This window comes from Labrus mixtus, chromosome 15, assembly GCF_963584025.1.
Source record: "Labrus mixtus chromosome 15, fLabMix1.1, whole genome shotgun sequence".
Lineage (NCBI taxonomy): Eukaryota > Metazoa > Chordata > Actinopteri > Labriformes > Labridae > Labrus > Labrus mixtus.
Genome location: NC_083626.1, coordinates 26,845,954 through 26,873,345, shown reverse-complemented (window position 1 = coordinate 26,873,345; position 27,392 = coordinate 26,845,954). Strand labels below are relative to the sequence as shown.

Sequence of the window (27,392 nt, the reverse complement as noted above, 5' to 3'; positions counted from 1 at the left end):
TTTAAACCATGTGCAGAGAAATGGTACAGTGTAATTCTTGACGCTGATTTTGATTCAGAATTGAGGCAAAAAAGAATGAGGAAAAATCCACCTCAGAGTCTGTGAGTTTGTTTGACTCATCCTTACTCATAAAGGAGTCAAATATGAACAGTTATAATCCAAATTGCATCTTAAAATCATCATCATTTTAATATTTTGAATCATTTACACATGTAGAATTGTTTTCATTTCTTCATTTTTTTATTCAACAGAAACATCCCGTCTGAAGACTTCTTTGGCGACACATCAAAAGTTTATATTTTGACGCTCGATGTCAAGAATACGATCACAGAAACGCTTGGTTCTTTAAGCGTAGAAAGACATCTCACTGGCAATAAAAAAAAAAAAAAATCACATCTCCAGAATCTTCTCTCCGGGCTCCTCATGCGCCGCGTCAGCCTGCAGAAGAAGAACAGTGGTTCAATGTCAGCTGGTTTTACAAACGTATAAAAGTTAAATATATAATATTCTGTTAAACACTCACATTGATGGTAACGTCCTCGAGTCCCACATGCGATACTGAAAAACATACAGTTTAGAAGTTTAGGTCCATTAGGCGTTGCTATCGGGTGACCAATGATTGAGCAGCATTTGGTGCAAATGTAAAGTGATTGTGTCCTTTGTTTTCCATCTGGACCGCAGCGGTGTAACTTGTGAGTTAAAGATGACCTCTCACCTTTAGGTTCTCTGGTCCTCCTGCAGACTATCAGCAAAGCAGCTGATGAAGTGATGATCATGATGATCAGAACCAGCTTCACATTCAGCTGAACACCTGAGTTTGTCTCCTGGAGCAGACCTTTGTTTGAGCAGAGGAACAAGAGTTTTCATTACTTTCTTATCCATTTGTCCAGTCATTTAAACCAACGATGAATGTACTAAACAGTTTTTAAACCAACAAGTCGTCTTTTCTTTTTGCAGATGATGCAGTTTTGTTAGCTTCGTCGGGCAGCAGGCATTTGGGTTTGGAGCCGAGTGCGACGCTGTTGGGATGAGAGTGAGTCACTCCAAATCTGAGATCATGATTCTCTCCTGGAAAACGCTGGATTGCCTCCTCTGGGTGGTATGTTTGTCTCTTCCTAATCGCTATATGTAGAATCTTAACACAGGGTTCTAGTTTTGCAGGATGTGAAGCATTCTGGTTTTTGTAGTCCGTTCAGTATCAACCTATTCTGTATCGACTGCCTTTGGGTTTTTACAGGTGAAACAATCTGTGTGGACAGCAATTATTATTTCTTTAGATGTAATCCAAGTGTATAACATACCAGCTCCCATCGGCAGTATGAGGAGGATGATTTATTTGCAGATATGTGCATTAAAGTGAAGCTAACCATCCATCATAAATCAAACATTATAACTTGAGCCACTGATCTGCATGAAAGCCAATCAGCGTTTAGATTCTCTAACTACCTCAAACGCATCAGAATTGATCCGTCCGACCTCCTTAAAGTTTTCTTCTCCTCTTGAGGACAGACCTGACGAAGCTTGACTTTTTACTTTGTACAAATCTGCATCATGATGTTGTTAATCGGCAGACTTCATTCACATTAATTGCAAGTAAATTGTAAGAAAGTCGGTTTGTTACTCAGGCTCATACCGTTGAAGTGAGACCAAGTGAAACCTCTTTATTGCAAATGTTCAGCTGTTGAACTGAGACTGGACAGATGAACAGGCGTTCCTCCCAGACGTTATGGATGAAGAAATCTTGTTAGAAAGCTTAATGCTACCACCGGCTTCACCAGAATTACCGAAAAAATTGGCATCCGTTCCCAGAGATATATAGAGATATATACTGTATTATATGTCGGACAAGGATAGACAATAATTTGCTATGGGTTCCGAGATTTTGGAGACAGAAGTAAAATTCAAAGTCTGTTATAATGGTAATCAGGGTGGCAATTACAAAAAAAATCCAAAAACTCAAGGTGTCCAAACCGCAAGGCTACCGCTGACTTCACTGGAATTACATAGAAAAATTGGCATCCATTCTCAGAGGCATCTGTGCTCTATCAGACGATGAAGTACGATTGTGGATGGGTTACAGAATCTGCCTCAAGTGAGGAAGTTCAAGCATCTCAAGTCTTGTTAACCAGCCAGGGTAAAATGAATGGTGAACATGGGCGGTTCTAGGTAGGGGCCAACAGGGGCCAGTGACCCTGTAACACTGAGATTGGTCCCCCCTGTGGCCACCCCTCCAAAAGGAAGAGCCGGCCTAAACAGTATTTGATTCAACAACTGGATTTACAATCTAGTATTAAATACTCTTACTAAAACAAATATAAATCACTGTATTTTATGTTTTGGTATTTAATGATGTGCATAAATATATATTTTTTAAAGCGATCATCTTGTCTATTTTTCATCTGGGTTTAATGACAAAACAACTGGCCCCAGTTTGGCCCCCTCAGTAAAAGTGGTCTAGAACCGCCACTGATGGTGAAATGGACAGGTTGGTGCAGAATCAGAAAAAAAAAACAGGTAAATGTACCTCGAGCTGCAGCTGGTGTTGCCAGTATCTCCAGTGTTGGCGTCAGCGTGGAGGCGGGTGGAGCGGATGTTGACAAAGGAAATGGTTCAGAAGTTGTTGGATCTGTGAAACGCACAGAAACTCTTAGATACAGATTTGTAAAGATACTATGTTTTCCTGTGAAACAGTGGCCGTAAAAAAATGATGTCAAGTTGAAGCAGTTTCAGAGGAAATGTGTAAAGGTACTTTGAGCTGGGGTTTTCAGGTTTGTCTTCAGTGTGGAGGCTGGTGCTGGTGCTGGTAACTCATTTTGGGTAGGCTGTTTCCGTTCAGAAGTTGTTGGAGCTGTGAATGAAAAGAAACTATTAGATACTGATTGCACAGATACTATGTTTTCCTGTGAAGCATTGGCCTTAACATACATCTTAAGTTGATGCAGTTTCAGAGGAAATGGGTAAATGTCCGTACATTGAGCTGCGGTTAACCGGTTTTGCATGTCAAGGACATCGTTTTTGACTTGGCACGCTGTAACGGAGCGTTTTTGAGTTTTCATGTGGACAAAGATGTTTTTGAGAATTTAGCGTGTGTGGACGGGATTATTTTTTCAAACACAGGCTGAAAACATTTGTTTTCAAAAATACCGGTCTACATGTGTACTAGGCCTTAGTGTGGTAGTTTGAGTTGATTTTATATTTTTAACCAATCAATCTTTATTTGTAAAGCGCCGGTTCAAAACAAATGTTATCTCACGACCCTTTACCTAAAGAGCAGGTCTATCACTGTACTCTTTACTACCTTATTCACAAAGACCAAACATTATCCACCATGAGCAAAGCACTGAGCGGTGTTTAACATGAGGCATTAATCTATGGTGGCTGGGAAGTGCAAACCAAAATTACAAAGTGTGAAACACTTTTACAAGGCTTGAGACAAATTGACATTTCGGAAAACAATTTCAAATTGTATAAAAACCAAATGACAAAACCAAAACACTTTAACAAAGGACAAAACTAATTAACAAAATGTGAAACACTTTTACAAGTGCTGAGACAAATTTACAATCGGCAGAACACTTTTACTAGTCAAGAAATAAATTTACAAACGACAGAGTCTTGCCAGAAAGGGAATGTACCAAATGTTGGAAGTGACCCGGAAGTGATTGAGTGAGAGGTCAAATAGTTTGTTTTGACGGAAAGACTGTGCGTTAACTGTCTCAGGGGGGTTCCACTAAACAGACAAAACATCTTTTGATCACCATAAACTCTTTGTCACACATTTCTTTAATCCAAAACCAACTATTTGAGCACTCTCTCAGTCACCTCCAATATTTGGTACATTCCCTTTCCCGCTGAGATTCTGCCTTTTGTAAGTTTGTTTGGGGACTGGTTAAACTGTTCAGGTGGTTGTAAATGTGTCTCAGTGCTCGGAAAAGTGTTTCACATCTTGTAAATGTGTTTTATAAAATGTTAAAAAAAATCCTTGGTAAAAGTGTTCTGAATCTTTGTTCTCCAAAATGAAGATTTGTCTCCAGCTTTGTACAAGTGTTTCACACTTTGTCATTTTAGTTTGCACTTCCCAGCCACCGCATTAATCAGAGTGTTAAACATTGAATCAGCAGCCGTCGTTAAAGAGAAAAAAAAAACTCACCATCTTGAACTCTGAGATCAATCACCTGGGTTTCATGTGAGAGCTGACCGTCACCAAACACACAGCTGTATCTTCCCGAGTCGGCCTTTGTCAGCTGTTTGATGCTCACGTATAAAGTTATCACACTGGGGAGCAAATCACGGGGAACATATTCCATTGTGTATCTGCCTCGCTGAGCACTGAAGCCACTTGTTTCAACAAGAACGTCTTCATCTCTACAGCCCTTCCTGCAGAAGCGCTTCCTTTTGTTCGGGTTATCAAAGATGCATGTCATTGTGATGTCTTCGCCTTCGGTTCCCGTATGGACGAAGACATGTGGACCTTCTTCAAAACAAGTTTGTCCTTCCTGCAGTGGTGCTGAAAATATAAACAAACATTGTTACCGTTTCTCTGATGCAACAGTCTGATCGTCTTAAGTTAAAACTAGTCTTGTAGAACTACAAATCTGTCTCGCTCTCAGACTTTAAATTCTTTGATTAGAATGAAAAGAAGAAACAACTTCAATTCATTCATAATTTTATTTTTATCTCCCTGTTACGTCCACAACCTTCCCGGTGTTACCGTCTAAGTGAGTGACACGTCCAACTGTGGTACACAAGATTATGATTTTTCACTGATATTTGTGGTCTTGTCCTGCCTTGGTCTTGGTCTCTACTTGGTCTTGTTCCCTTAATGTCTTGGTCTTGTCTCGCTCTCAGCACTCAGCTCTCGGGTATGTCTTGGTCTCGGTTAGACTGGTCTTGACTACAACAAGTTAAAACTGCCAACAGAAGAACTCTATCAGCTGCTAACTGTAAGAGAGCTTTCTTAATTTATTCACTTACGGTCCATGAACTTGCTCTTATCCTGGTTTTATTCATTTGAGTGATTGTCTTATTGATTTTATTAATTGATATTTCTTTATCTTATATGCCCTGATTCAGCACTTTTATCATTTTTAGGATTTTCATTACATTTCACTATGTGTTCAATAGTTTTCTCTTTCTCTAATATCTTGTTTTCTTGTTATATCTGTTTGGAAATTGTGTGTCACAGTGGATGTCATCATGTCGCTTGCCGCTTACTTCCTCTTCATTTTTCTTTGTTGACTTTCACTGACAAACTTTGGTTCTCACAGCAATAATGCATGTGATGCCAAGCAGGGCAACGCGAGTGAGTGCTGTCAGATGGGGGCCCCCTAGGGAGGTTTCCTACTGTCACTGCAGAATTTGCACACGTTTGGCCACTGCTTTGGTTTAAGTTAATGAACCCCTCAGGGCCCTCCTACTGGTCTGGGGACCCAAGCAGATGCCTGCCGTGCCTGTCGACAAACAGCGCCACTCATCACAAAGTTTGTGAGTATTGCGTAAAAGTGAAGGCCGATGCATTTTTTTTTGTCACAATCCTCACTGCAACCATTTCACAACTTTCTACAGAAGTGTAAGGCAGGAAGAAAACAGATGAAAAAGTGGATCTTGAAACTGACTCTGAGGGGGAACATTGTTCCTCTTTGACATGATTCATGGACACTAATATGCCTTTTTGAAACATGACAGCCTGGAGGGAAAACATGGTGCTCCGCCCTAATAATCTTTGTGCTGTGCAAAAAGGGGAAGAACAGCATGAAAAATCACAATAAGTAAAGCATTACGTGTAATCCTATGAACGAAAAAATGTTACATAGTATATAGCTATAATTACTTAATTAATAGTCTATGGACATTTGTTGGACTGAACCCAAAATACTGTCTGCTATATGCACATCACATTTAAGGATTTGTTTGGGGGCTTTTTATTCCTTTCTTAGAGGGACAGGACTTTGGATAGAGTCGAAAATCAGGGAAAGAGAGAGAGAGCGAGAGAGAGAGTGGGAAAACAAGCTGGAAAGAAGCCACAGGTTGGACTCAAACCTGGGCCGTCTGCTTTAATCTGATGCAATCTGAGCAGGTGTAGGTGCAGCGGCTTCTCATGTCTTGCTGTATATTTTTATATTTTTCATTATTCATCTTGTCTATAGCTGCAGCTGCTTGTCAAAATAAAATGTTGTTGTATTGCATGAATTACATTAAAGTGTCTTATGTCTTTAACAAAGGACAACAGCCTCTGTACTTGGGGCACACAAACTAACCACTAGTCCACCGGCACCCCTGTCTCTTATGTTTTGAAAACTTAACTACGCTTGTTATTTAAAGCAACTCCAAGGATCTGGATTCACTCTAGGACATGTGAAAAATAAGACACACAGTTTACTGACAGACTGAATAACTTCATATTAAAATACAAAGAGAGAATAAGACTTAAAGAATACTCACTGAGGATGAAGACGAAGAAGATCAAAGTGTGACAGACCTTCATGTTGGAGTCTCTGACTGTTTAACACTGCGTCTCCTATTTCACTCACAAACCAGCAGCTTCTCTCTTTTTATGAGCGATGCTCCCCCTCCAGACGTCACTCTGAATTTTCCTCCCCTCTACGCTGAGATTTTGTTTTGAGCAATCCACTTTCTGCAAGCTGTTATTTATGTGTCATCATTCTGAAGCAACCAAGATCCGCACACCAAGGAGCTCCCATCCTCTAATCAACGTGTTTCATGAATTCAAGCAGCTAATGAACTTTAATGTTCAAAATTTGGACAAAAAACTACACAGAGTTTGATCTGAAAAGTAAGAATTATATTATTTAACTCTAATAATTATACGTGAAAGTATTTTCTAGCTAACTGAATGAATTATCCCAGTTTATTTAAAGGTGGCATATTATCCTCTTTTTGAACATGTTTAAATAAATCTCCGAGCTCCTCAAAACATGTGTGTGAAGTCTCTTGTTCTAAATCCACTCTGATCCTGTATTTGATCATATCTATAAACCCCTCTATTTCAGCCCTGCGCCGAACAGGCTGTTCCTGTGTCTGTACCTTTAAATATGTAAATGGGCTGTGTCTGACCACGCCCCCTCTCTGGAAGGGCTTGGGTGTACTCTGGCTTTCTTGCGCCATGTCCTATTGTTTACGGTGAGAAGGCAGACTCAGAGGACAGAACAAACACCTAGCTGTGGGAGTGTCACCCACCTGGGGGAGGGGCTACTGCCCTTTGTGATGTCATGAAGGGAAAATCTCCAAACGACCTGTTTGAGCACACATTTTTTGAAAAATGGAGCAGGTAAAAGACGGAGAGGAACATAGTGGAACATAGTGAAGTGGATTTTGCATCAAATGTGACCTTTAAAGTAGCCTTAATATGTTTTAGTTTGTGTAGTTTCTTCTATTTGTTTTACATTTAGACAACAAAGAGGAGGCTTCTCTATAAACTAATTAAGAAAACTATCCAAATTCCATCTTTTGTATCACATTCAGGTTCAAGTTTTTGAAATAGACCCAAGATACTTGTTCCCTAATGAATGGAAACACACTCTTTAACAGACTTTGGCCCCAACAAACCAAACAGTTGCTCCAGTTGTAAAAAAAAAAAAAAAAGTTTAAACTCAAACACCAAAATCCCCTTTTCCTCATTCTGTGTTCACACTGAAACGTTCAGTTTAAAGACCTCCTGAACATAAAGTCAGCAGTTAGGAGTTTCACGCCTTTATATACCCAATGTAAAGATACAATCACATGTTGTCCTGGTTCTTGTTTTTAAGAAAAGCAGCACATTGATCAGAAAGCTCACTTTATTTCATTTAAAACAATCATTGTTCAGATTTCCAGAATCTTCTCTCTGGCCTCCTCATGCAGCCCGTCGGCCTGCAGAAGAACAGTGGTTTGATGTCAGCTGGTTTTACAAACATTAATACATTTAATTATATTCAATGTTATGGTAAACACTCACATTGATGATATTAACGTCCTCGAGTCCCACATGAGATTCTGAAAGACACACAGAAGAAGTTTAGGTCCATTCAATGTGTCCATTGGGTGACCAATGAGCAAACCACTTTTAAAAATGTGAGAGAGCCCCCACACGATGACTAATCATGACAGTTTTAACAGTTTAGGTGTGCGGTGTTCAACGAGATGTCCAGCTCAGCACACCACACACCTAAACCGAGCCTCGACTCTCTGCTCTGACCAATGCAACTTTAGAGTAAGCAAACATGACGGTCAAGCTACATTTGGCTAGCTGTTAGCTACCTTGTTCATCCATTACGGTAAGAAAAACAATTAGGACAACACTCAAAAATTGGAGAATCTGGCAAGATCATCTTGGGAACAATCAGATAATCGGCCTTTGCTGACTTTGGTCAGAGAGGGGAATCAAGCCCTAACTTTAGGTAACTTTAAGATGACCCCTTCTCTCTGTTGTATGTGTGTGCTCTCGCTCACCTTGAGGTTTTCTGATCCTCCTGCAGACTATCAACACAGCTGCTGATAAAACTATGATCATGAGGATCAGAACCAGCTGCACATTCAGCTGAACTCCTGGGTTTGTCTCCTGGGGTAGACCTTTGTTAGAGCAGAGGAACAGGGTTTTTTGTTTTTTTTAAACTTCCTTATCCATTATAAAATATTTCCCATTCATCGAGTGATTTCAACCAACAATGAATGAACCCAGTACAAGCATGTAAAGACAACACATGCATTTATTTAGACAGGACATTGGATAGAGCTGGAAACTTGGGAGAGAGAGAGAGTAGAGAATGACATACGGACTCAACGACTACGAGGCAAACTGGTCCCCCAACGTGTCTTGCATGCCCAAATATATAATGACTCCTCTTTACTTTTGAAAGTGGTCATAAGATATCTCTAAAGTTGATTGAAAAGAGTAAATATACCTCGAGCTGCAGCTGGTGTTGCCAGTTTTTCCAATGTTGTTGTCGGTGTGGAGGCTGGTGGAGCGAATGTTGACAAAGGTTGGATAGTCTGGCTTGGTTCAGAAGTTGTTGGAGCTGTGACACACAAAGAAACTATTAGATACAGTTTGTTGGGATACAAAGTTGTCCAGTGAGAACATTTTATTGACATCACCCAAATTCTCTCAAAACAGTCGGTGTGTTCTTACCAATACAGTTACATAATGTGCTGAGGGCCATCGTTTTGTTTGGAGCAGTGACTGTGTATTGATATGGACAGCACATGTCTGTCTCCTACTGTTGTACAAAAGTGAAGCCAAATACTCCACTCCACGACGTAATTTGGAGCCAACACATTCACAGTAGGGAGCTGCTGGTGGACCCACGGAGTTGACTCTATGTCTCTTTGGCTAACCGCAGCGCACATTAAACTTTACTGATAAAACGTTACAGATCCCTCAGGTGGGGACGGGCCACAGCAGAACAGATTCTTGTTCCAGTTTGGAGAAGACACTCAGGGTTATGTAAAGTTCAATGACTTAAAAGTTAGTTTCAGTCACGTTTCCTCTCACCTTTCGTTCTATACCCTAACAATCTGGTTAAGAACGCCGCAAGGACCTTTAATGTGATCGTCAACAGTAGGTATGTTACATCCCCTTTCTTTGGTATCAATTAACTGATCAAAATAAAACTGTGATTTGACAGGCAAGCAAAAGCAGAATTTCGAACAAAGTAAGAAACCTAATCCGCATGATCAGAACAAACTATCACATCAGATTCCGGGTTTGAGAATAATGTTATTTGATGTGTATTTTAATCTATAGTTTGATCATAGACTGTAAATATTAATAGATGAAGCCTGAGTGACATCATCCATCTGTTCCTACAGGGGGCTCTGGAGGCTCATCGGCAGCAGCCGCCATTCTGGAAATCCTATCTCAGTCTAACTTTCAGTCAACTTAATGACAGGCTGAGAGCTGGAGGTGAGGCGGGTTTTAAGCCTCCTGACAAACAGCTACACTGTGCCCACCTGCCAATCAGGTCAGCTGATTAGTTAGGCGCTATGCATATCGTTCACAAAATCAAAACGGCTGCATTATTAAAAATAATCACCCCCCCGTACAGTGTGTGCCCATGAGGACAAAAACTAATCAGACCAATATTATTTTTTGTTAAAGGCTGTAAACATGTTAATTTCTGCTGTAAAAACAGGCTTTTTTTAATATGTGGTGTGTATGGGACTTCCCCGGCTCTTGGAGCCAGCCTCAATGTTAGGTGGGGGTTGTTTCTGTTGTATAAATCCAATGAAGAAATCGTGAAACAGACTGGAGATTATAACACCATTTAATCGGCCGAGGTCAGACAACTTCATCAAACAAGCATGCTTACAAATCACTTGACTGACAAAGTGCTGACAAAGTAACAGTGTTCACAGTGCTGCTTATATTCTGTTAAAAAGGTGCAACTCACAAATTCCTTTCTATTTGGGTGCATCACCATAAACAATGAAGATGACATGACACTGATTTGTATACGTATCAAATGTAGACTCTCTGTCTCGTAAACAGTTGCTGACAACATATAGTTGGCTCCTATCCATATATAGATCTGCTACTACTTAGGTTCATGCTTCACCCATATAAGATTACAGCTTCAGACACCCAAAAGTAGGAGTGTTAACAGGTGGTAGACAGACTTGAATAATACATTTCACAAAGTTACCAAGATGAATGAATTTCATGACAATTCGTACTAACACTCAAGCAGACCCTGGACAAACTACAGGATTTTGCACTTATGCATTGGCTTCATTTTCAACACAGAGGTTGCCCCTTGAGTTTGACCCATGTCCCATCTGTTAACAGTCAGTCAGCAGGAGGAGCTCTAAATATTTTGGCTTCACTCCCTGGTGGCTGTTTCTCTGTCCATCTTCATATACTGTCTTTGGGATGGAGCATCGATATTCAAATCAACCGTAGTGTCACCTTTAGTGTTTGAATTGGTTTTATATTTTACAGATGAACTTTTGGTTATAACAGAGCAAATGTTAAACATTTAAAACATCAGCAGCTGTCTGTGGAGAGTAAAAACTCACCGCCTTCGACTCTGAGCTCCATCACCTGGGTATCTCTTGGAGACTGAAGATTTCCAAACACACAGCTGTATCTTCCAGAGTCAGCCTTTGTCAGATGTTTGATGCTCACATACAAAGGCATTATAGACATTCCCACATGTTCTTCATTATATCCAATGCTGTATCTGCCACGCTGAGCTCTGACACCGCTTGTTTCAACGAGAATGTCTTCCTCCCTGCAGTCGTCCCTGCAGAAGATCTTCCTTTCATCGGGGTTATCGAAGTAGCATTTTATTTTGAAGTTTCCTCCTTCAGTTGCTGTATGATTCAAGATATCTCTCTCTGTTAGGCAGGCGTCTCCATTCTCCAGTGTTGCTGAAATGATAAACAATCAGAGTTACTATCCAAGGCTGCCAATATGGGGGGACAAAGGGGGAGGCGGGGGGATTGGGGTAAGGTTAAACATTGTCATCCTAAATTTAACCACTCATAACATATGTTTTAAATCTTAATGCTCAACATTACTCACTAAGACAATAAAGAAACACATATTATTCTATATTGCCAGTTTCAAAATGTGAATCCCCTTTTTTTAGTGACATTAAAGTTGGTGGTGAGCCCATTGGACTTAACTGTACGGCCAGTAATGACGGCTTGGTATAGCTATGCCTGCTCACAGTCAGGATGCTAGAAAAAAAAGGAGGCATCTGCCCCAAAAAATAACTTGTTTGCAACCGTTTTTTATTCATGCATCTATTGTCTTTACCGCTTTTCCATTTCGAGGGTGGTCAGGGGGCTGTAGCAGATCCCAGCTGTCATTGGGCGAGAGGTTGGGTAAACCATGGACCACACTCACTCATTTACACCTAAGGGTAATTTAGAGTAAACAATTGAACTAACAAGCATTTCTTTGGACTGTGGGAGGAACCCGGAGAGAACCAACGCATGCACAGGGAGAACATGAGGTGGACACAGAGAGGCGGACGGGGGGATTTCAACCAGGAACCCCCTCGCTTTGAGGCAAAAGCGTTAAACAACTGCACGGTTTTCCCCAATCGCTTTTCTGTAAACTCCAGAAGCTGATGGGAGCCATACAGAGGAGGTGAATGTTAGCTAGTAGGCTAACGCAACTGATCCAACATGCCTGTAATGGAATTATTTCATGACTGATCTGTGGAGGATCTGTCACTTAACCTTTCAGGGGCGCAGTCATTTCTGTGGGCGGCCCTGTTACTATCTCCATGTAAAATGAATCAGTCTGATCAAATTGAACTTCTCAAGAGAGTCACTTATCTGTCCAAGTTGCACCACAACATCAACGGTTTGTTTACATTTTTAAAATAGAAATGTAATCCAAGCTGGGCTGCTGCTCGAAGAGAAAAGTAGGACTTTGAAAAAGAAAATCAGGGGGATCAACTCTTCAAAACAATCGATGCACATTTCTGTTTTTGTATCCTAATCAGAACTGGGACAATTTCACAACAATACAGGAAGAAAACGGAAGTGAAACAGGATCTCGAAACAAACACTAAAGGGAACATTGTTCATCGATGTTATATGCGAGAGGGCCTCGATGAAACTGAAGCATTTTGACAACCTTATATTAAGACATGTTACTCCACCCTCCACCATTAATGTCTTTTTATACTTTTTTTTTACAATATTGTAAGCTGTAGTTAAAAATACTTGAGACCAGATTGTGGGACCAAACCAAATATACTGTGTACATATTATGATGAGATAACTAGAAGTAACTCTCAGGCTCTAAGTCCGCTGCTCAGAATGATGAAAAACGATGACACAAAGTTAACCAGCAACCCACAATAATTAAAATAAATGTAGTTAAAAAATAACGAAAGAGAGAAATTGTTGAAGAGAGTACTCACTGGAGATGAAGACGAAGAAGATCAACGTGTGACGGACCTTCATGTTGGAGCCTCTGACAGTTTAAACACTTCCTCTTCCTTCTTGCTTGCTCTCTGTTTATAAAGTGATGAACTTCCTCCTACAAACATCAAAGCTCTGAACTCTCCTCCCCTATACATTCAGTTTTTGGAAACACTTTAAATTAAGGTCACAATATTCACCATTAAGTATTTGCTGCGTACTGGCTGCTTATCAGTCTTTATTAAGCGCTCATTACTGTGACTAGATGACCAAGGACAGCTTAGTGTGTCCACTGTCGTCCCTCTTATCTGAAAGGATGTATGCTAGACTTATTGTCTGCTCCAAATCGTGCTGACATCACAGATTAGTTTAGGTAGCTCAACATGACCCTGATAATAATAATAATATCTTTTGGGATCTAGGCAAATCCGTTGGGAGAGTCTGGCAGATTTGGTTTAGCAAGACACAAGTTCACATGGGTGCGCTTGATCCATGTCTCCTCATGAGTATTTATCTTATATATTTCACTTAAGCCATCTGAGTCAACTGAATCATCTTTGTGCGAAGTCAAGTCTTAGTAATTTCATCTACACTCTCCTACTCGCTCAAAGTGAATTCTCTTGATTATGTATATACTGTAACTGCTGCATTCTCACATCAGCTCACTCGGACTTGCTGCAGAAAAAGTACTCGGAGGCTGGTAGGAGAAACTCCGGTTTAAGTCAGAGTTAAATATTGGACTGTTTGCGTTCACACCATCACACATGCAGATCCTATCATTAGTTTTTCAGGAGTTTTCCACAAGTGTGAAAGACCTATAAGAGTTTTTCGCTAAAACCCTCCTAATTACTGCTTATTGATAGTAAGTTAGGAAGTTATTGAACATGAATCATGATCTTATAGAGTAGGAAATTGGGAGAAAGAGTGGGGAGTGACATGCAGGACAGAGGGCATTTGGCCCTACAGGTGCACGCTTGGAGGATTATAGCCGCCGCACACTCTTACTACAGAGCCATGCTGTTATAGGTGCATGACAAGCCGGATGATTCCTCTCCTCTTTTGTCTGGAGGATGAGGCGTGCAGGATTTTGAGTCGTCAGACCTGAGACCAGATATGAGTGTTCTCTGGCGATAGGAATTCAAACAGTAATACATAGTGATCTCACAAAGACGATTATATACAAACACTATGAAATGTTTATTTTAATTCTTTGAGTTTAAGTAGATACATTAACTGCAATATGTAGATTTCTATACAGATGCAATAAACACAAAGCATTTTTTTTTTATTCTTATATTGAGTATTTTAACTTTTAATAAAATGTGTTTAATGTTGTACAATTTTTAACCCCACTAGAAAGCAATTTTAAAAGTACTTAGAATAAACCCTGATGATTCATGTAAGCTAGAAAAGAGTTCATAGTTTTCAAAAGCAACACATTTAAACACAATATAACAGAACCAAAGAGTGATGTAAAAGTATGAATGTAACATCAAAAATAACATCATGTTCATAACAAAATATTTGAAACACAGAATGTTTTCAACAAAACATCAGAAGTTTATGGCTTTAAGTTCACATATTATTTAAAATACACTTCACCACGTTTCTCTAACACTAACATGTGTCTCTAATCTGTCTACCAATGATAAGAAAAGTCCATCCTCTCCGTCTACTACCTGCTCCACTTTTCAGAAAATGTGGGCTCATACATCCCGTTTGAAGATTTTCCCTTCATGACATCACAAAGGGCAGTAACCCCTCCCCCAGGTGGGTGACACTCCCACAGATAGGTGTTTGTTCTGTCCTCTGAGTCTGCCTTCTCATATTAAACAATAGGAGCGAGAAAGCCCGAGTACACCAAAGCCCTTCCAGAGAGGGGCATGGACAGACACAGCTCATTTACATATTTAAAGGTACAGACACAGAAACAGCCTGTTCTGAGCAGGGCTGAAATAGAGGGGTTTAGAGGCATGATCAAATACAGGATCACAGACATGTTTTGGGGAGCTCTGAGACTTATTTAAATGGGTTGAAGAGGAGGAAAATAGATGTAATCTACATATAGCTTTCACAGAACAGCCTGGTATATTGTTCTTACAAAGGCAGTGCATTAATCAGAAATCTGACCTATAAATTCATCTAAAATGTTTTCTTCATATTTCTAGAATCTCCTCTCTGACCCCTTCATGCACCAAATTGGCCTGCAGAAGAAGAACATTGGTTTGATGTCAGCTGGTTTTTATAAACATTAATGAAGTTTAATATCAAAAATGTTCTCAACACTCACATTGGTGATGTTAATGTAATCCAGTTCCTCATCAGGTTCTAAAAAACAAAAAGCTTAGAAGGTTAGCTTCATTCGATGGTATCATTTTGACTACATAGGCTAGATAAGGATTTGGTGCACCAATCATCCGACTACTAACCCCAAAAAAAGTGCTGCCTTATCTCTAAGGAGACAAGCAACAACACTGCTCTAAATAACAGATGACGAGCTTCATTACCCCCTGAGGTAGGTCTCAATCCAAACAAAAATGTCCTCTATCGTGGGAAAAAGCAGTTGTTGTTCTGTCAAAAGAGCAGCATGAAAAGCGTACTATTATATTAAGTTAATGTAATTTAAAATTTCTTTCAAATATAAACTTTCACACTGCACTTTGTCAAGCACACCAAAGTCTGTCTCACCTATAGCGAACCAAACTCTGGTGCATTTGGAAGTGAACCAAGATCCACGTTTTCAAGTGGTCCAGAGTTCAGTTCAGGAGACTCTGTAGGAGAGAAGTCTTCAACCTCAAGCCACATTTCTGTCCTAAAAGTGTCATTGCTGCTTCTCAAGTGCTCACTTACGGGTAAATAACCTAGCTAAGCTAAACCTAGGTGTGTGTGTGTGTGTGTGTGTGTGTGTGTGTTTGTGTGTGTATTGCATAGAAAGTATGATGTTGCCGCTGATGGTAACAACATGAAGGAGTGATTGGGTATGTCGGGTATGACTTATCCGCACTGTCCATGTTGATGTTATAATGGCTCTTTAGGCAGTTTTTGAAATTCCAGGCCAGGGTAGATGCACTTCAGCTGAAACTCTGGGGTTTGGTTACCCTGTAAACACCTGCTCAAATGATCCCTTTCCTCTGTTGTATGTGTGTGCTTTCTCACCTCCGGGTCTCCTTGCGCTCCTCCTGCAGACTATCAGCGCAACTGCTGATGAAACGATGATCATGATGACCAGAACCAGCCGCACATAAAGCTGAACTCTTGTGTTTGCCTCCTGGTTCAGACCTTTGTTTGGGCAATGGAATAGTAGAAGAGTTTTCTTCACTTTCTTGCCCATTATAAAATACTTCTCGTTCTTCGAGTCATGAATGAACCAAAGTTCAAACACAGAGACACTAACAGGCAAGAGCTAATTTCTTAAGAGTTCAGTTCCTAAAATATCTTGAAAGTTGATGACGTGTCAGAGGAAACAGGTACATGTACCTTGATCTGCAGCTGGGGTTGTCAATGTCAGTGTTGTCTTCAATGTGGAGGCTGGTGGAGTTGGTGAAAACGCTGGGGAGGTCCATTTTGGTTGGGCAGTGGTTGGAGCAGTAAAAAGGTAAAAAAAAAAAAAACATTGAACGGTGAGTGTGTTCTTATTGGTCCAGTTATGGGCTGAAGACTATCAGTGTGTTTGAGGCTACCAATAATATTCAAAAGAGGTGTGAACTTGAGAGTGGAAGTTTTAGATGATTTTATATCTGGTTATAACGGTGCATTAATCAGACTTTGAAACATTTAAACCTTCAGCAGCTGTCAGTAAAGGGTAAAAACTCACCGTCTTCAACTCTGAGATCAAACTTCTGGCTTTCATGTGGATAACGACCAGTGCCAAACACACAACTGTATCTTCCAGAGTCGGACTTCAACAGATTTGTGATGCTCACATACAAAGTTATCATAGAGGCTCCCAATTCTTCTTCATTATATTCCATGCTGTATCTGCCACGCTGAGCTCTGACACCACTTGTTGCCAAGAATGTCTTTAAATCCACAGTCATCCCTGCAGAAGGTCTTCCGTTCACCAGGGTCATCGAAAAAGCATTGAGCAGTGAAGTTTCCTCCTTCAGTTGCTGTATGGACATAGATTTCTGTACCTCCAACCATACAAGTGTTTCCATCCTGTGGTTTCGCTGAAAATATAAACAATGAGCATTACTATCTTCCTGTAATATGCAGCACTCAGATAATATGAACAAAAAATATAGCAAACTTATCCCTGGACTGCTTGGCACTAAGCGCTGTCCTGTGCTGGCTATAAAATTATTTTCTATGATCTTCCATTTCTGTGGCAAGATTATTTCCACTATATTGGCCAAATGTTATCTTTAAGTAGTACAATGACAGAATGTGACACTTTTGTTCATGGTTTAATTCACTTTCTGTAAATAGTATTCTCAGATAGAGGTCTGTGGTTTGATTTGTCAGTTTAGGGGCTCAGATATGCTACACGTTTCTTGGTGGTACACTTCATTCACACATCATACCCACACCGCTGTGGCACTGAGCTCCAAAAAAAACAATTTTCTAACAGAACCGGACAGATAGACAGAGCCAAATATGCAGGCTTACCAGGACAGGATACGATAACATTTATTTTTTATTTTTTAGTCGAGGTTGGTACAGGTCATCAAAAAACACTGAAGCAAACAAATCCATGAGGGGCAGGTGAAAGGGCAGGTGAGGGTCAAACACAAGAGTTCTGGAAACGAGGCGACACGAGGGAACAAATGACAAACTGGCAACATGAGGGAGGACACGCAGGGTTTAAATACAAAGACAGTCAGGGGATAACAAGAGACAGGTGAGCACAAGGCAGGGAACCATGAGGAGCAGGATCTGGAATACAGAGACAAGGATAAGTACAAAATAAAACAGGAAATAACAAATACTGAAATAAAACATGACCTTATTCAGCTTGTCATTTTGCCCCTTATGCGGCACTGAGATAAGGTAGAAAGTCAAGCTTGGGTGTGCCCATTTGACAACTTTTAACCGAGTGTTAGAAAGGAGAAAAAAACAGATGCAAAAGCGGACCTGTAGAAGCAGAAGCTGGGTACATTGTTCATCCACGATAGACTCTAACAGGCCTCGACAAATCTTCAGCGATTCGACAGCATCGTTAGAAAAAATGCAACTCCACCTTCATTATTATGTGCATCAGAGAGCAGAACATGAACAGATGTTTCATTCAGGCAAAATGTAAACCCAAAAGAAAAAATTCATATTGTGATCTAAATGTACAGAAGAGCTGATTGTCTATTAAACTGAAGATGCTGAGTTTATATTCTGAGAGGGTAATTACTAGTATTTATAACCTTAGGTCACAGGCTCTTTCATATAAAATTCATATAAAAATTGAGAAAGATAAATGAGACGTATAGCAGACAGTACTCACTGAGGATGAAGATGATCAAAGTGTAACAGACCTTCATGTTTGAGTCTTAGTGACTTACTTACTGAACGGCAACTTCTCCCTTTTTATAAATAACGGGGTTCCTCCTCACAGTCTCCTCCTTCCTACATTATCATTTTGGTCCAGTCCATGATCTGTAAATTCTAAGTAGGGTTTATGTTTGATCATGTTAAATAAATACATGATCCTTCTTGATTGATTTACTCCCTCAGTTAAGATTTATCAATTCACTTACCTTGTAAAACATTATTTTCAAGTATTCTGGAATACAGCTTTTTGAGGGTACCAAGTTTTGGCCATGGCCTTATTTAATCGACAAGTTACTTCAACTGCAGCGGAATAGAGAAGTGGAATAGAGAAGTTGTCACAGAGGCCCATTTCTTATTATATGTTTTAGTATGTTGGGTGCTAACAAGGCTGCAGGGAAGTGAAAAATGCAAAGGGAGCTTTAGCAGCTCCAGGAATAAGAATATGACGCACAGCTTCAGAGTTTAAGAGGCCGTACACTTATTGACATGTGAATGTTATCTCACTGTGTAAAGCCTGGCAAATTAGTAAATCTGAGAAATATCATTGTGTTTAGAGAATTCTTCACCGTGGCAACAGTTTCTTGCAGTGCTGCGTCGTCTGATCCAAAAGGAGTCTAAGCACCCGGCTCACCCGTTTTATCACGTTTTACGTGATAAAAACGGAACTGCAGTGGATTACTGTTACCAAAGCTGCTAAGCTAAACAAAGCTAGATCAACATAAGAGCAAATCTTATCTAAGTTTCCCAACTGATTACTGCAGTCTATCCTGGAAGCTAGGAGAGGGGATTCACACCTAAAGTCCTCAAAGGAAGGGAGGAACTCACCTCTCAGACAGCTGGCTATGCAACAATTATGAGGTTCAACTGGAAAAATGGCTAAATTGTTGTCTCAAACAACAAAGAGCACACAAAAAAAATAAAACTACTCAACTCACCAAAACACAACAACACAACTAAAAACAACTTGATTGCTGCTTTGTTTGAAATGAGAAGTCAATGTTCAAAACAAATACATTTCTTTAGAAGAATTTCTTCAGGATAAAACTCTGGATTAAAGCAACAAACTAGTTCATTTAGAAAGTCGCCCTGGCTGCATCATTATGTTCAACAACATACAACACAAACTAAGCCACAGCTTGCTGTCTGCTTTGAATAAACAACAAGCAAGGAAAGTAAATCTTCAAAAGAAAATATATATTTTCCTCAAGAAAAATCTCTTTTAGGATTGAAAATTCGGATTACTGTGCATTAACAGTACAATAAAGCTGGTTTTATTGAAGGCCTCACACGGGGCACCATTTGTTGGGGTTTTATCTAGTCAAATTTGGTTATATTATTAATAATTATATTTAATTATTTATTAATATAAATAACAATGTTATTAAACTATGTTTAATCAACTCGCACCACCCTGAAACCAGGGAAAAATAACAAAAATATCACTAAAATCAGTCTCAAATTGGTTACTTAATTACTAATATTATTAACAAGGATCGGAGTTCTTCCCTCTCTTCCAGAGTTTAGGAATTTGATTTCGAACAACTTTGTTTCAAATTGTAACTGTTTTAAATTATCTCAATGGTTTTCATCACAGATTCTGAGTGTTTGATGTTTTTTTGCTTGTTTTACTGTGCTTGTAATCTCGGCGGCATTGGAAATGAGGGAAACCTCAGTGAAATGAAATTAAAATAATTAATAACTGGATTTAATAAATTGAAGGCGTGAAATCCGTACACAAAGCCCTCAAACCCAGCTTATATCACAATGCAAAAACATCAGTAATCACAAACAACTGCTCTCTTCAATTAAAACAGAATTTATAGTGTGTGGATGAGAGAGAGAGAGAGAGAGAGAGAGAGAGAGAGAGAGAGAGAGAGGGGGAAGATAGAGGGCACCATGAGTGCACCATGTGGAGCTACGTCACGTAGGTACAAAATGGTGGACAAAGACAAAGGCCGTGTGGCTTAGCTTGAGCTCTCTGAGCTGAGTTCAGTAACTATAACTTAAACACTAGAAAGCCAGTGGCCGGACTTTGATTCAACGGCAGGTACACTGGTCTTTCTGATTGTGAAAGCATTTAACTGAAAGTAAACTACCATAGCATTGAATGAAAACACATAGAGGCGAACATGGCGGTTCAGCAACAATAACAAATGCAGCAGTTTACAGCAGATAATACACAGAATGTGACGTTCAGTCAACAATAATGCACAATTATCAATTGTTATAGAATAAACCTTCCTAAACTATTCTGTGCCCAGACTAAAGCCTTACTTGGAATCCTTTTTCTGATGACTGTTTCAAGGTTCGGTTGGTCATCAATCTGTTGAATCAACAGATTCAGGCAGGTTTCCATGGCAGATGAAAAGAGACGGCAGCAGGACTCAGATTTGAGACAAGAGCAATGCTCTGTTTTCTTTCTGGTGGCAGGAGCAGATTTTCCTTGGTGTATTCTTCTTCAGGTCACAGTGGCTGTCTGTAGCACTCCTGTCCAGTTGCATTTACCGACATTGACGAGAATAATAGGAAAGAATCTCTCTGTGCTCGAACCAGATAGTTACAGATTGTGCCAAAAACTCCTAAAACAGGCCTTGGAAGTAGGCCAGGCTGGAATGCGTGTCTCCCCTGAAGCTGGAAGCTTGTGAAGAGAGGTCTCTGGTGTAGGGAGACCACACGTGAAGACATCGAACAATGAGAGGCAGCTGCTTTTATCGACCCTACACTTAACACCTACATGTTAGATGTTACAGAGCATGCTGGGAGTGTTTCTGCAGGGCAGGGCATGCTGGGAGTAAGAGTCATTTAAGTACTCGTACTCAGGCTCCTGTGGCTTCAGGCCGGACCTTTGTTTCAACACATGGAGATTCCAACACTACTGAAAATAAAGTAAAATCTGGACTTCTCAGAAGTACTTTTCAACTTCATTTGTTTTCTTTAGAAATCTTTAGTAAATTCAAACCCTAATAAAAAACTGGTCTAATAAAAGAGGATTCCTTTAAAACGATATTAAATGTTTATTTTCATACATTATTGAACTGCCATGACAAAACATGAACAGCTCTACAGATTTAAAAGCAGTTTATAGAGAAACCTTATCTTCATCATATTCATTAATAACTATCGATTCCTCCTGTTTGATGCAACAACTCTACAACAAACCTTTACATTCATTTTAAAGGTTTACAATGAACGTGTCGCTAAAACAGAAATCATTTACAATTTTCAAAAAAACTGACATTTTAAACACATTGTAACTAAAAAAGATACAAAAATCCTGGGGAGGTTTCACATCTATGTCCCTGAAAATAAGATTGAGATGCTGCAGTTATATATGTAGCCATTATCAGCAGCCACGTTTTACAACCTCTCTTCCTGCAGGACTCAGGACTGTGGATTAACATCTGGGTTTATTTTACCAAGAAACAAAGGAACTGATCAATGATTTAAGTCTCCCTCTCAGACAGGCTCTGGAAGACAGGATATTATGAACTTTTACAACACCTGGAATAAACAATCGAGCGGAAACAGAACACTCTGCTATCTACGAATTGACCCCAAAGACATGAACTGTGACCAAAACCAGTCTCTGCAAAGTCGTAAAATTGACCATCTGTTGAAGGACTGCTGAAGAACTGAATTAAACCACAGCGTTCAATTCCGCATCAAATGAACATTTATGTCTTTCTTCATCTAGATATTTGTAATTGTCACATTGAATGTATTATAATCATCTTTTTAAACTCAAAATCTGATCTTCAGAATAGGAATAAGAGTTATATTATGTTTAATAGGAATTTGACGTGGAGCGCTATTGCCATCTAGTGTTAGAATATCCATGAATACGTAACCTTCATAATTATACATTTAGACGTGTTATAAAGCATACTCTTTGATATTAGCTATAGAAGGTGCTATTTAAAGACACCAATTTATTTTCCTACTTTATTAATAGGTCTTATTAAGAATGTTGACTGTATAACATGTTTTTGTTCACCTACAGGCTGGGATTAACTGAGGATGTTCCCAGATGGTGTGATTTTCATCTCAACATGAATCTGATAGAAATGTTTGTCTAAATATATGACGTGAACCTACATCAACGTGGATCTGATAGAAATAATATCGAAATGAATGTATGGTGACGTATATATGTTTAGAGTCTTATTCTTAATCTTATTGAGTAAACTCGGTTTAGTTTAAACAATTGTCCTCCGGTCAGAATGGGAGTCACCCATTGGCGGCACCCCTCTTTGCCTGCAGACCCCCCTCCTCCCATCCAACTGATAAGAGTTCACACTGAGCTCAGATCTTTAGTTTTTTTTGTTTGTTTTTGGTTTTGGTGAAGTTTAGAGCTTCAGCTCTTGCTCACTTCTCTTCGGACTTCGGTCCGAATCACTTCTTTTAAGTTTGTGACGTCGAGACGAGTCTCTGCCGAACTTTCCTTTTCACGCACAATTTTTGGAAACATCAATTCTTTCTGGCTCAAGCAAGGCTTTTGAACTTTCTTCTCTAAAGTCTTGGCTCTTCAATTTTGAACGCCAATTCCTTAGTTTGGATTCATCAAGATGGCCATCCGGTTAATCTGAATTGGAAATCGACGTATCAAAAGACTCTTTTATTTTCTTCCTGTTGGATCCTCTTGGAGCTTCTGAGACGACTGCTGAACCGACGTACAATCTCCATCCCAGCTGCACACTCCGACCAAGTTGTCAAGGCATCTAATCTGGCCTGTGGACCTCTCTGGGCCTGAAAAGGACCGCTTGCCAGAGACTGAAACGCGGGACCAGCCGGCGGAGTTCAATTGAACACATCTCACAGTAAGACTGCTGATGGCAAGGGGTGTTGGAAGATTGAGTCTTGAGTCGCGTCTATTCAGAGCCCTCCTTTAAATCCAAATAGAATCTCAAAATTCCTTTATCAACTTTTTATTTTTGACCATTTTCTGGTTCAGTCATTCAAACAATACCGCGTCTTATCTCATAACTAAATATATAATGTCACCATACATTATAATTGCATTGTCCTGATAATAATAATCATATTCTTTATCTATTTCATCTATACCTCATTGTTTACCCCTTTTTATATTAAATTTTACACATAAAATTCAGGACTTTGTCTGTGTGTTTTCTTGTTTAACATTTCCAGAACTTACTTCTTTCAAGATATGAAACTGACTGATTAATTAATTAACTTATACCATTAAAGTTATTTTCTTCCTTTAACAGGAAGTGGTGCCCCCTTCTTTTAATACGAGGTTAAATAAAGATATAACATCTTAATAATTTAATTACGCTACATATAAAAAGTGAATGCTCACACAGGAAACATCGCCTTTTCCTTCCTCTCTGTGTTCACACTGAAACATTCAGCTTAAACACTTCCTGAACAACACGTCCAAAGTTTGTGATTAAAAGCCAAATAAAGACGATGTCAATGTATGATTACAGAAACTGACTTGGTTCCTGTTTCTCAGAAAAAACTGAACATTAGTCAACATGCTGACCTAAGTTTATTTATGACCATTCTTTAAAGGAGCAATATATAACTATGACACCTAGTGGTTAGAATAGGTACTGCAGTCCATGTTAGTTCACAGAAATAATAAAAACCCATCTCAGGGTCCTGGAGTCTTATCATTCAGAGAGAGAAATCACTTAAATTTGCCTGCAGACTTTTTTATTTATTTACCAGTAACATTAAAATTGATAACTATCTGCACAAATAGAGGTGATGGGAAATGCAATAAGTTTAAAGAAATACAGTAAAACTGGTCGTCCCTCCATCATTAACAATAAACCAAACGTGAATATTTAACCCTCCATTTCAGAAACGTGTTTGTCACCTGCTGAACACTTTACTGTACATTACTGTAATTTGTTTGAGCAAAGTTCTCAATGAAAATCCTTGATGACAAAGTCTCTGTTAACACAAAATTAGCCGCTCAATAACTTAACTGTAACGTATAACTTGTGCCTTCAGAAAAATAAACATTTAACAAAATAATTTATGCTAAATATCTTGTAAAAACTAAGAAAAGCTCAACTTAAATAACCAATATATAAGTACGACACCTGGTGTTCAAAATGGGTACTGCTCCATCTTACATATTGGACCTTTACTGTTTCCATAGCAATAGTAGCTCTGACTTGAAGCTATTTTTTCATGCAGCTCTGTTAATAAAAATGTTAACCTTTCACAGCTTGCCAAAAGAAAAACAGATAATTGTTGAACTGTAACCTGAGAATAAATGCTGCGCTGATAGCATTGAAGCTAAAGCTAATTTAAAGTACCGGTACAGTACAAAGTGTTCTCTGAGCTAGCTTCTGCCCGGGGCACAGAGTAGATGACATCATCTTTTGCTCCACCAGATGGGGCGCTGTTACGAGAGGCAGCATGGCTGTTGGAGAAATCCACCTCAGAGTAGTTGAGTTTACTCGAGTCATCGACGGTCTGGAAGGAAAAAAAGGTGAAAATTTATCAGCCGGATGTTTTTTTTCTTTTTTTTCATGGGGCGTGCAAACTAACCACTAAGTCACTGGCACCTTGATAAGTCACAGTTGAAAGAACTGAATGTTTTTGATTAAACTATTAATATTATTTAGAGCGCCGAAGTTTTCTGACTTAAATGATGATTTAGTGACTATTTTTTTACAGTGTGCTTTTGTTTTTGTTCATGACATCAACAAGATCTTTTTAAATGTTGTATCCTAAAGTTTTGTTTGTTTATTGACAACACAATACACAACCAGGGTCCAATATGGGCCTCTGTTAGAATTGACATGCTTGTGGGGCCTCTAGTGGCCACTTGTGGAACTGCAGTTTGTGACACTTCTGTGTTAATTTTATTGTTTAGCACTCATTGGAAATAGACTTATCTTTGACAAATACTCTCTTAATATATAGATCCATTTCAATCAAGTTTCATGTTAGATCAGAGATGTGCAACCACATCTTTATAACCTATAAGACTTCCTCCACAAAACAACGGAAGTTAGAGATATGAACATTAACTGGCCTGGTTCCTGTTTCTTTCATTGGCAGCAGATCACTTCCTGGATATTATGTATTGTTTCAAAAAAGCACATGAAGGTGGTGCAGGTTTGACTAACATCTCCTTGCTGATCTGCCACAGAAATAACATTTCCTCTGCTGTGCCATCAAATTGTTAATCTGTGAATTTATTTTAGTACATTTAATCCAAAATCTTGCCACTGTTTTTTCTTACTTTGTTGTGAGAACCTGCTGCAGTTAGGAGGCTGTAGTCATCCGTGGTTTCAACCCCGTTCGGTTTGGCAAATTTAGCACAGCTGTAAACTGTTGAAACTTCCACAACAGGAGATCTGTGCCCCTCTCTGATCTCCTCATACACTCGGTTGTTCTGCATGAGGAGAATACAAAGACACTGTTTCAGTACGTTTTTCTCAAACAGTGATAAAAGTTAAAGTCCCTGATTATCTCAGACTCACCTCTTGGATTTCAGCATACTCTGTTTGAACAGGGGGTCCTGGAAAACACCTCGTTAATAAGTCAACTCAAAATGTTACAGTTATAGTTATTAGTTATAAATGGAGTATAATGTAAATATTTTCTGTTAAAATCTTAAATTAAAAGTGTCGACCACTTCCTATTCCGTGTGTATGTGTGTTTCCTGTAGCCTCACCTTTGGGTTCTCTGGCCCTCTTCCTGCAGAACATCAGCAGGATGGCTGACAATATGACGATGAGGATGAAAAGACTCAGACCCAAATACAACGGAAGACCTGGGGTTGTTTTGGCACAAAAACAAGTTTGTTTTACACTTCATGATTTGTGAAATATAACTATAAGGGTCAATTCTTTTGTGCACTGGCCCTAAAGCCTGGCTCAGACTACAGGATAATCGAGTCGATTCCCCCGTCCCGACCATCGGGGGGGGGGGGCCCGACTAGAGGATGCTCTGAACTGTTCTGCCCAGATTAGACTGAGTGCTATTAAGATCCAATCAACCATAGCTTCCCTGATCTGCTCAGAGAGCATCGTACCTGCCACAATTTATTTTAAACATGTTTGATTTTGAGGATTTCAAATCTTGACGATTATGTCATGAAAGTGTCCGTACATGGGGCGGGACAACCAGCCACTAGGCTACAGACGCCATCATTTTTTTCATATCTTGTAGTGTTTACATGCTGAAGATTATAAAGAAGAATATCTGTTAAGATTGTCCTTACATACGGGATGCTGCCCAATTTCAAAATTGGGTAGTATCTTTAAATTCCTGTAGTCTGAAGGTTTAAACATTTTAATATATACCTGAAAACAGAAAAATAATATATTATAATTATGTAAATGTACCTGAACCAGAAGCTGATGAGAGCTGCTCAGTCGTGGTTGTGTTAGACGAGTGTGATGAAGTCGTGGTGCTTCCTGAACTGACGCTCACAGTCTGCGCTGTGGTCAGTGTGGAGGTCGAGCGGGTCGATGATGGTTTAGGAGTCGTGTTTGGTTTAGAGGTGGTTGTAGCTGGAAAATACAATTTAAAAAAAGGTACAAATGAAATCTGACACCAATAAAGCTCGAAGCAGCAGTCAATCATCGTGTTTGGTGAAACCATTTTCAATTGTTTGATCTGAGCCGATCTTATAATTTACAGATGAGCTGGAGGTTTTTAAGGTTCATCTTTTGGGGTTTTATACCCTCATTTAGAGTCAGTTGATAGAGTCAGAAATCAGGGAGAGAGGGGCTGGTATTCTAGTGGTTAGTACGGAGGCTGTAGTCATCCAAATGGGCAGCCTGGGTTTGAATCCAGCCTGTGGCTCCTTTCCTGCATATCATCCACACTCTCTCTCTCTCTCTCTCTCTCTCTCTCTCTCTCTCTGTCCCTGTTTTCTGAGTCTATCCAACATCTCAAATAAAGGCATAAAAAGCCAAAAAATAAACTTTAGAGAGAGAGTTTGGAGTAACTACAGCCTCCCTACATGGGGGCGTGCTCTCTATTCACTAGGCTACCAGCGCCCCGAGCCGTTAGTTTTAAAGGAGGAGAGATTGTTA

At 39.5% G+C, this 27,392-nt stretch overlaps 4 protein-coding genes across 11 annotated transcripts in view; all 4 read right to left on the bottom strand.

The window, feature by feature from the left end:
• Nucleotides 1-27,392, bottom strand: part of LOC132990137 (T-cell immunoglobulin and mucin domain-containing protein 4-like) — a 43,253-nt gene that overhangs the window by 13,915 nt on the left and 1,946 nt on the right. For 3 of the 6 annotated variants that reach the window (XM_061058230.1, XM_061058231.1, XM_061058232.1), the window contains exon 3: nt 26,697-26,864. In XM_061058230.1, the coding sequence (XP_060914213.1) occupies nt 26,697-26,864 (168 nt within the window). Of the gene's footprint in view, nt 1-23,406; nt 24,814-25,588; nt 25,742-25,829; nt 25,868-26,023; nt 26,123-26,696; nt 26,865-27,392 lie in introns of those variants that run through there. The other 3 variants (XM_061058226.1, XM_061058227.1, XM_061058228.1) reach the window with 3 other exon arrangements.
• Nucleotides 171-6,594, bottom strand: LOC132990133 (uncharacterized). The gene is made up of 7 exons (XM_061058219.1): nt 6,442-6,594; nt 4,151-4,507; nt 2,750-2,848; nt 2,525-2,626; nt 716-835; nt 524-558; nt 171-438 (listed from the first exon to the last, which is right to left on the bottom strand). Exons 1-7 carry the CDS (start codon nt 6,482-6,484, stop codon nt 391-393), a joined length of 804 nt encoding a protein of 267 aa, XP_060914202.1. The 5' UTR covers nt 6,485-6,594; the 3' UTR covers nt 171-390.
• LOC132990132 (uncharacterized) lies at nt 7,779-13,024 on the bottom strand. Of its 2 annotated transcripts, none has more exons than XM_061058217.1 (6): nt 12,879-13,024; nt 11,014-11,367; nt 8,901-9,014; nt 8,449-8,568; nt 7,955-7,992; nt 7,779-7,869 (listed from the first exon to the last, which is right to left on the bottom strand). In XM_061058217.1, the coding sequence occupies exons 1-6, from the start codon at nt 12,919-12,921 to the stop codon at nt 7,822-7,824; spliced, it is 717 nt and encodes a 238-aa protein (XP_060914200.1). In that variant the 5' UTR covers nt 12,922-13,024; the 3' UTR covers nt 7,779-7,821. The 2 variants fall into 2 exon arrangements, with proteins under 2 accessions (XP_060914200.1, XP_060914201.1); XM_061058218.1 differs by having other exon boundaries at nt 8,449-8,557.
• LOC132990138 (uncharacterized) overlaps nt 14,059-27,392 on the bottom strand; it is a 28,118-nt gene continuing 14,784 nt past the window's right edge. Inside the window, exons 1-6 of one of the 2 annotated variants that reach the window (XM_061058234.1) lie at nt 18,314-18,363; nt 16,695-17,048; nt 16,357-16,465; nt 16,036-16,158; nt 15,170-15,207; nt 14,059-15,083 (exon numbers count right to left, since the gene is read on the bottom strand). In XM_061058234.1, coding sequence (XP_060914217.1) covers nt 15,036-15,083; nt 15,170-15,207; nt 16,036-16,158; nt 16,357-16,465; nt 16,695-17,036 — 660 coding nt within the window. In that variant the 5' untranslated portion in view covers nt 17,037-17,048; nt 18,314-18,363 and the 3' untranslated portion in view covers nt 14,059-15,035. Of the gene's footprint in view, nt 15,084-15,169; nt 15,208-16,035; nt 16,159-16,356; nt 16,466-16,694; nt 17,049-18,313; nt 18,364-27,392 lie in introns of those variants that run through there. The other variant, XM_061058233.1, reaches the window with a different exon arrangement.

What these genes read in the sequence shown, in the direction of transcription:
- LOC132990133 (XM_061058219.1), bottom strand. Translation starts at nt 6,484, where the DNA reads ATGAAGGTCTGTCACACTTTGATCTTCTTCGTCTTCATCCTCA. An exon ending in AACACCAGCTGCAGCTCGAG is followed by an intron (nt 836 to 2,524) that starts GTACATTTACCT and finishes GCTCAAACAAAG; the next exon opens with GTCTGCTCCAGGAGACAAAC. An exon ending in GAGGACCAGAGAACCTAAAG is followed by an intron (nt 559 to 715) that starts GTGAGAGGTCAT and finishes TATGTTTTTCAG; the next exon opens with TATCGCATGTGGGACTCGAG.
- LOC132990132 (XM_061058217.1), bottom strand. Translation starts at nt 12,921, where the DNA reads ATGAAGGTCCGTCACACGTTGATCTTCTTCGTCTTCATCTCCA. An exon ending in GGAGCTCAGAGTCGAAGGCG is followed by an intron (nt 9,015 to 11,013) that starts GTGAGTTTTTAC and finishes TGTGTGTCACAG; the next exon opens with CTCCAACAACTTCTGAACCA. An exon ending in AACACCAGCTGCAGCTCGAG is followed by an intron (nt 8,569 to 8,900) that starts GTATATTTACTC and finishes GCTCTAACAAAG; the next exon opens with GTCTACCCCAGGAGACAAAC.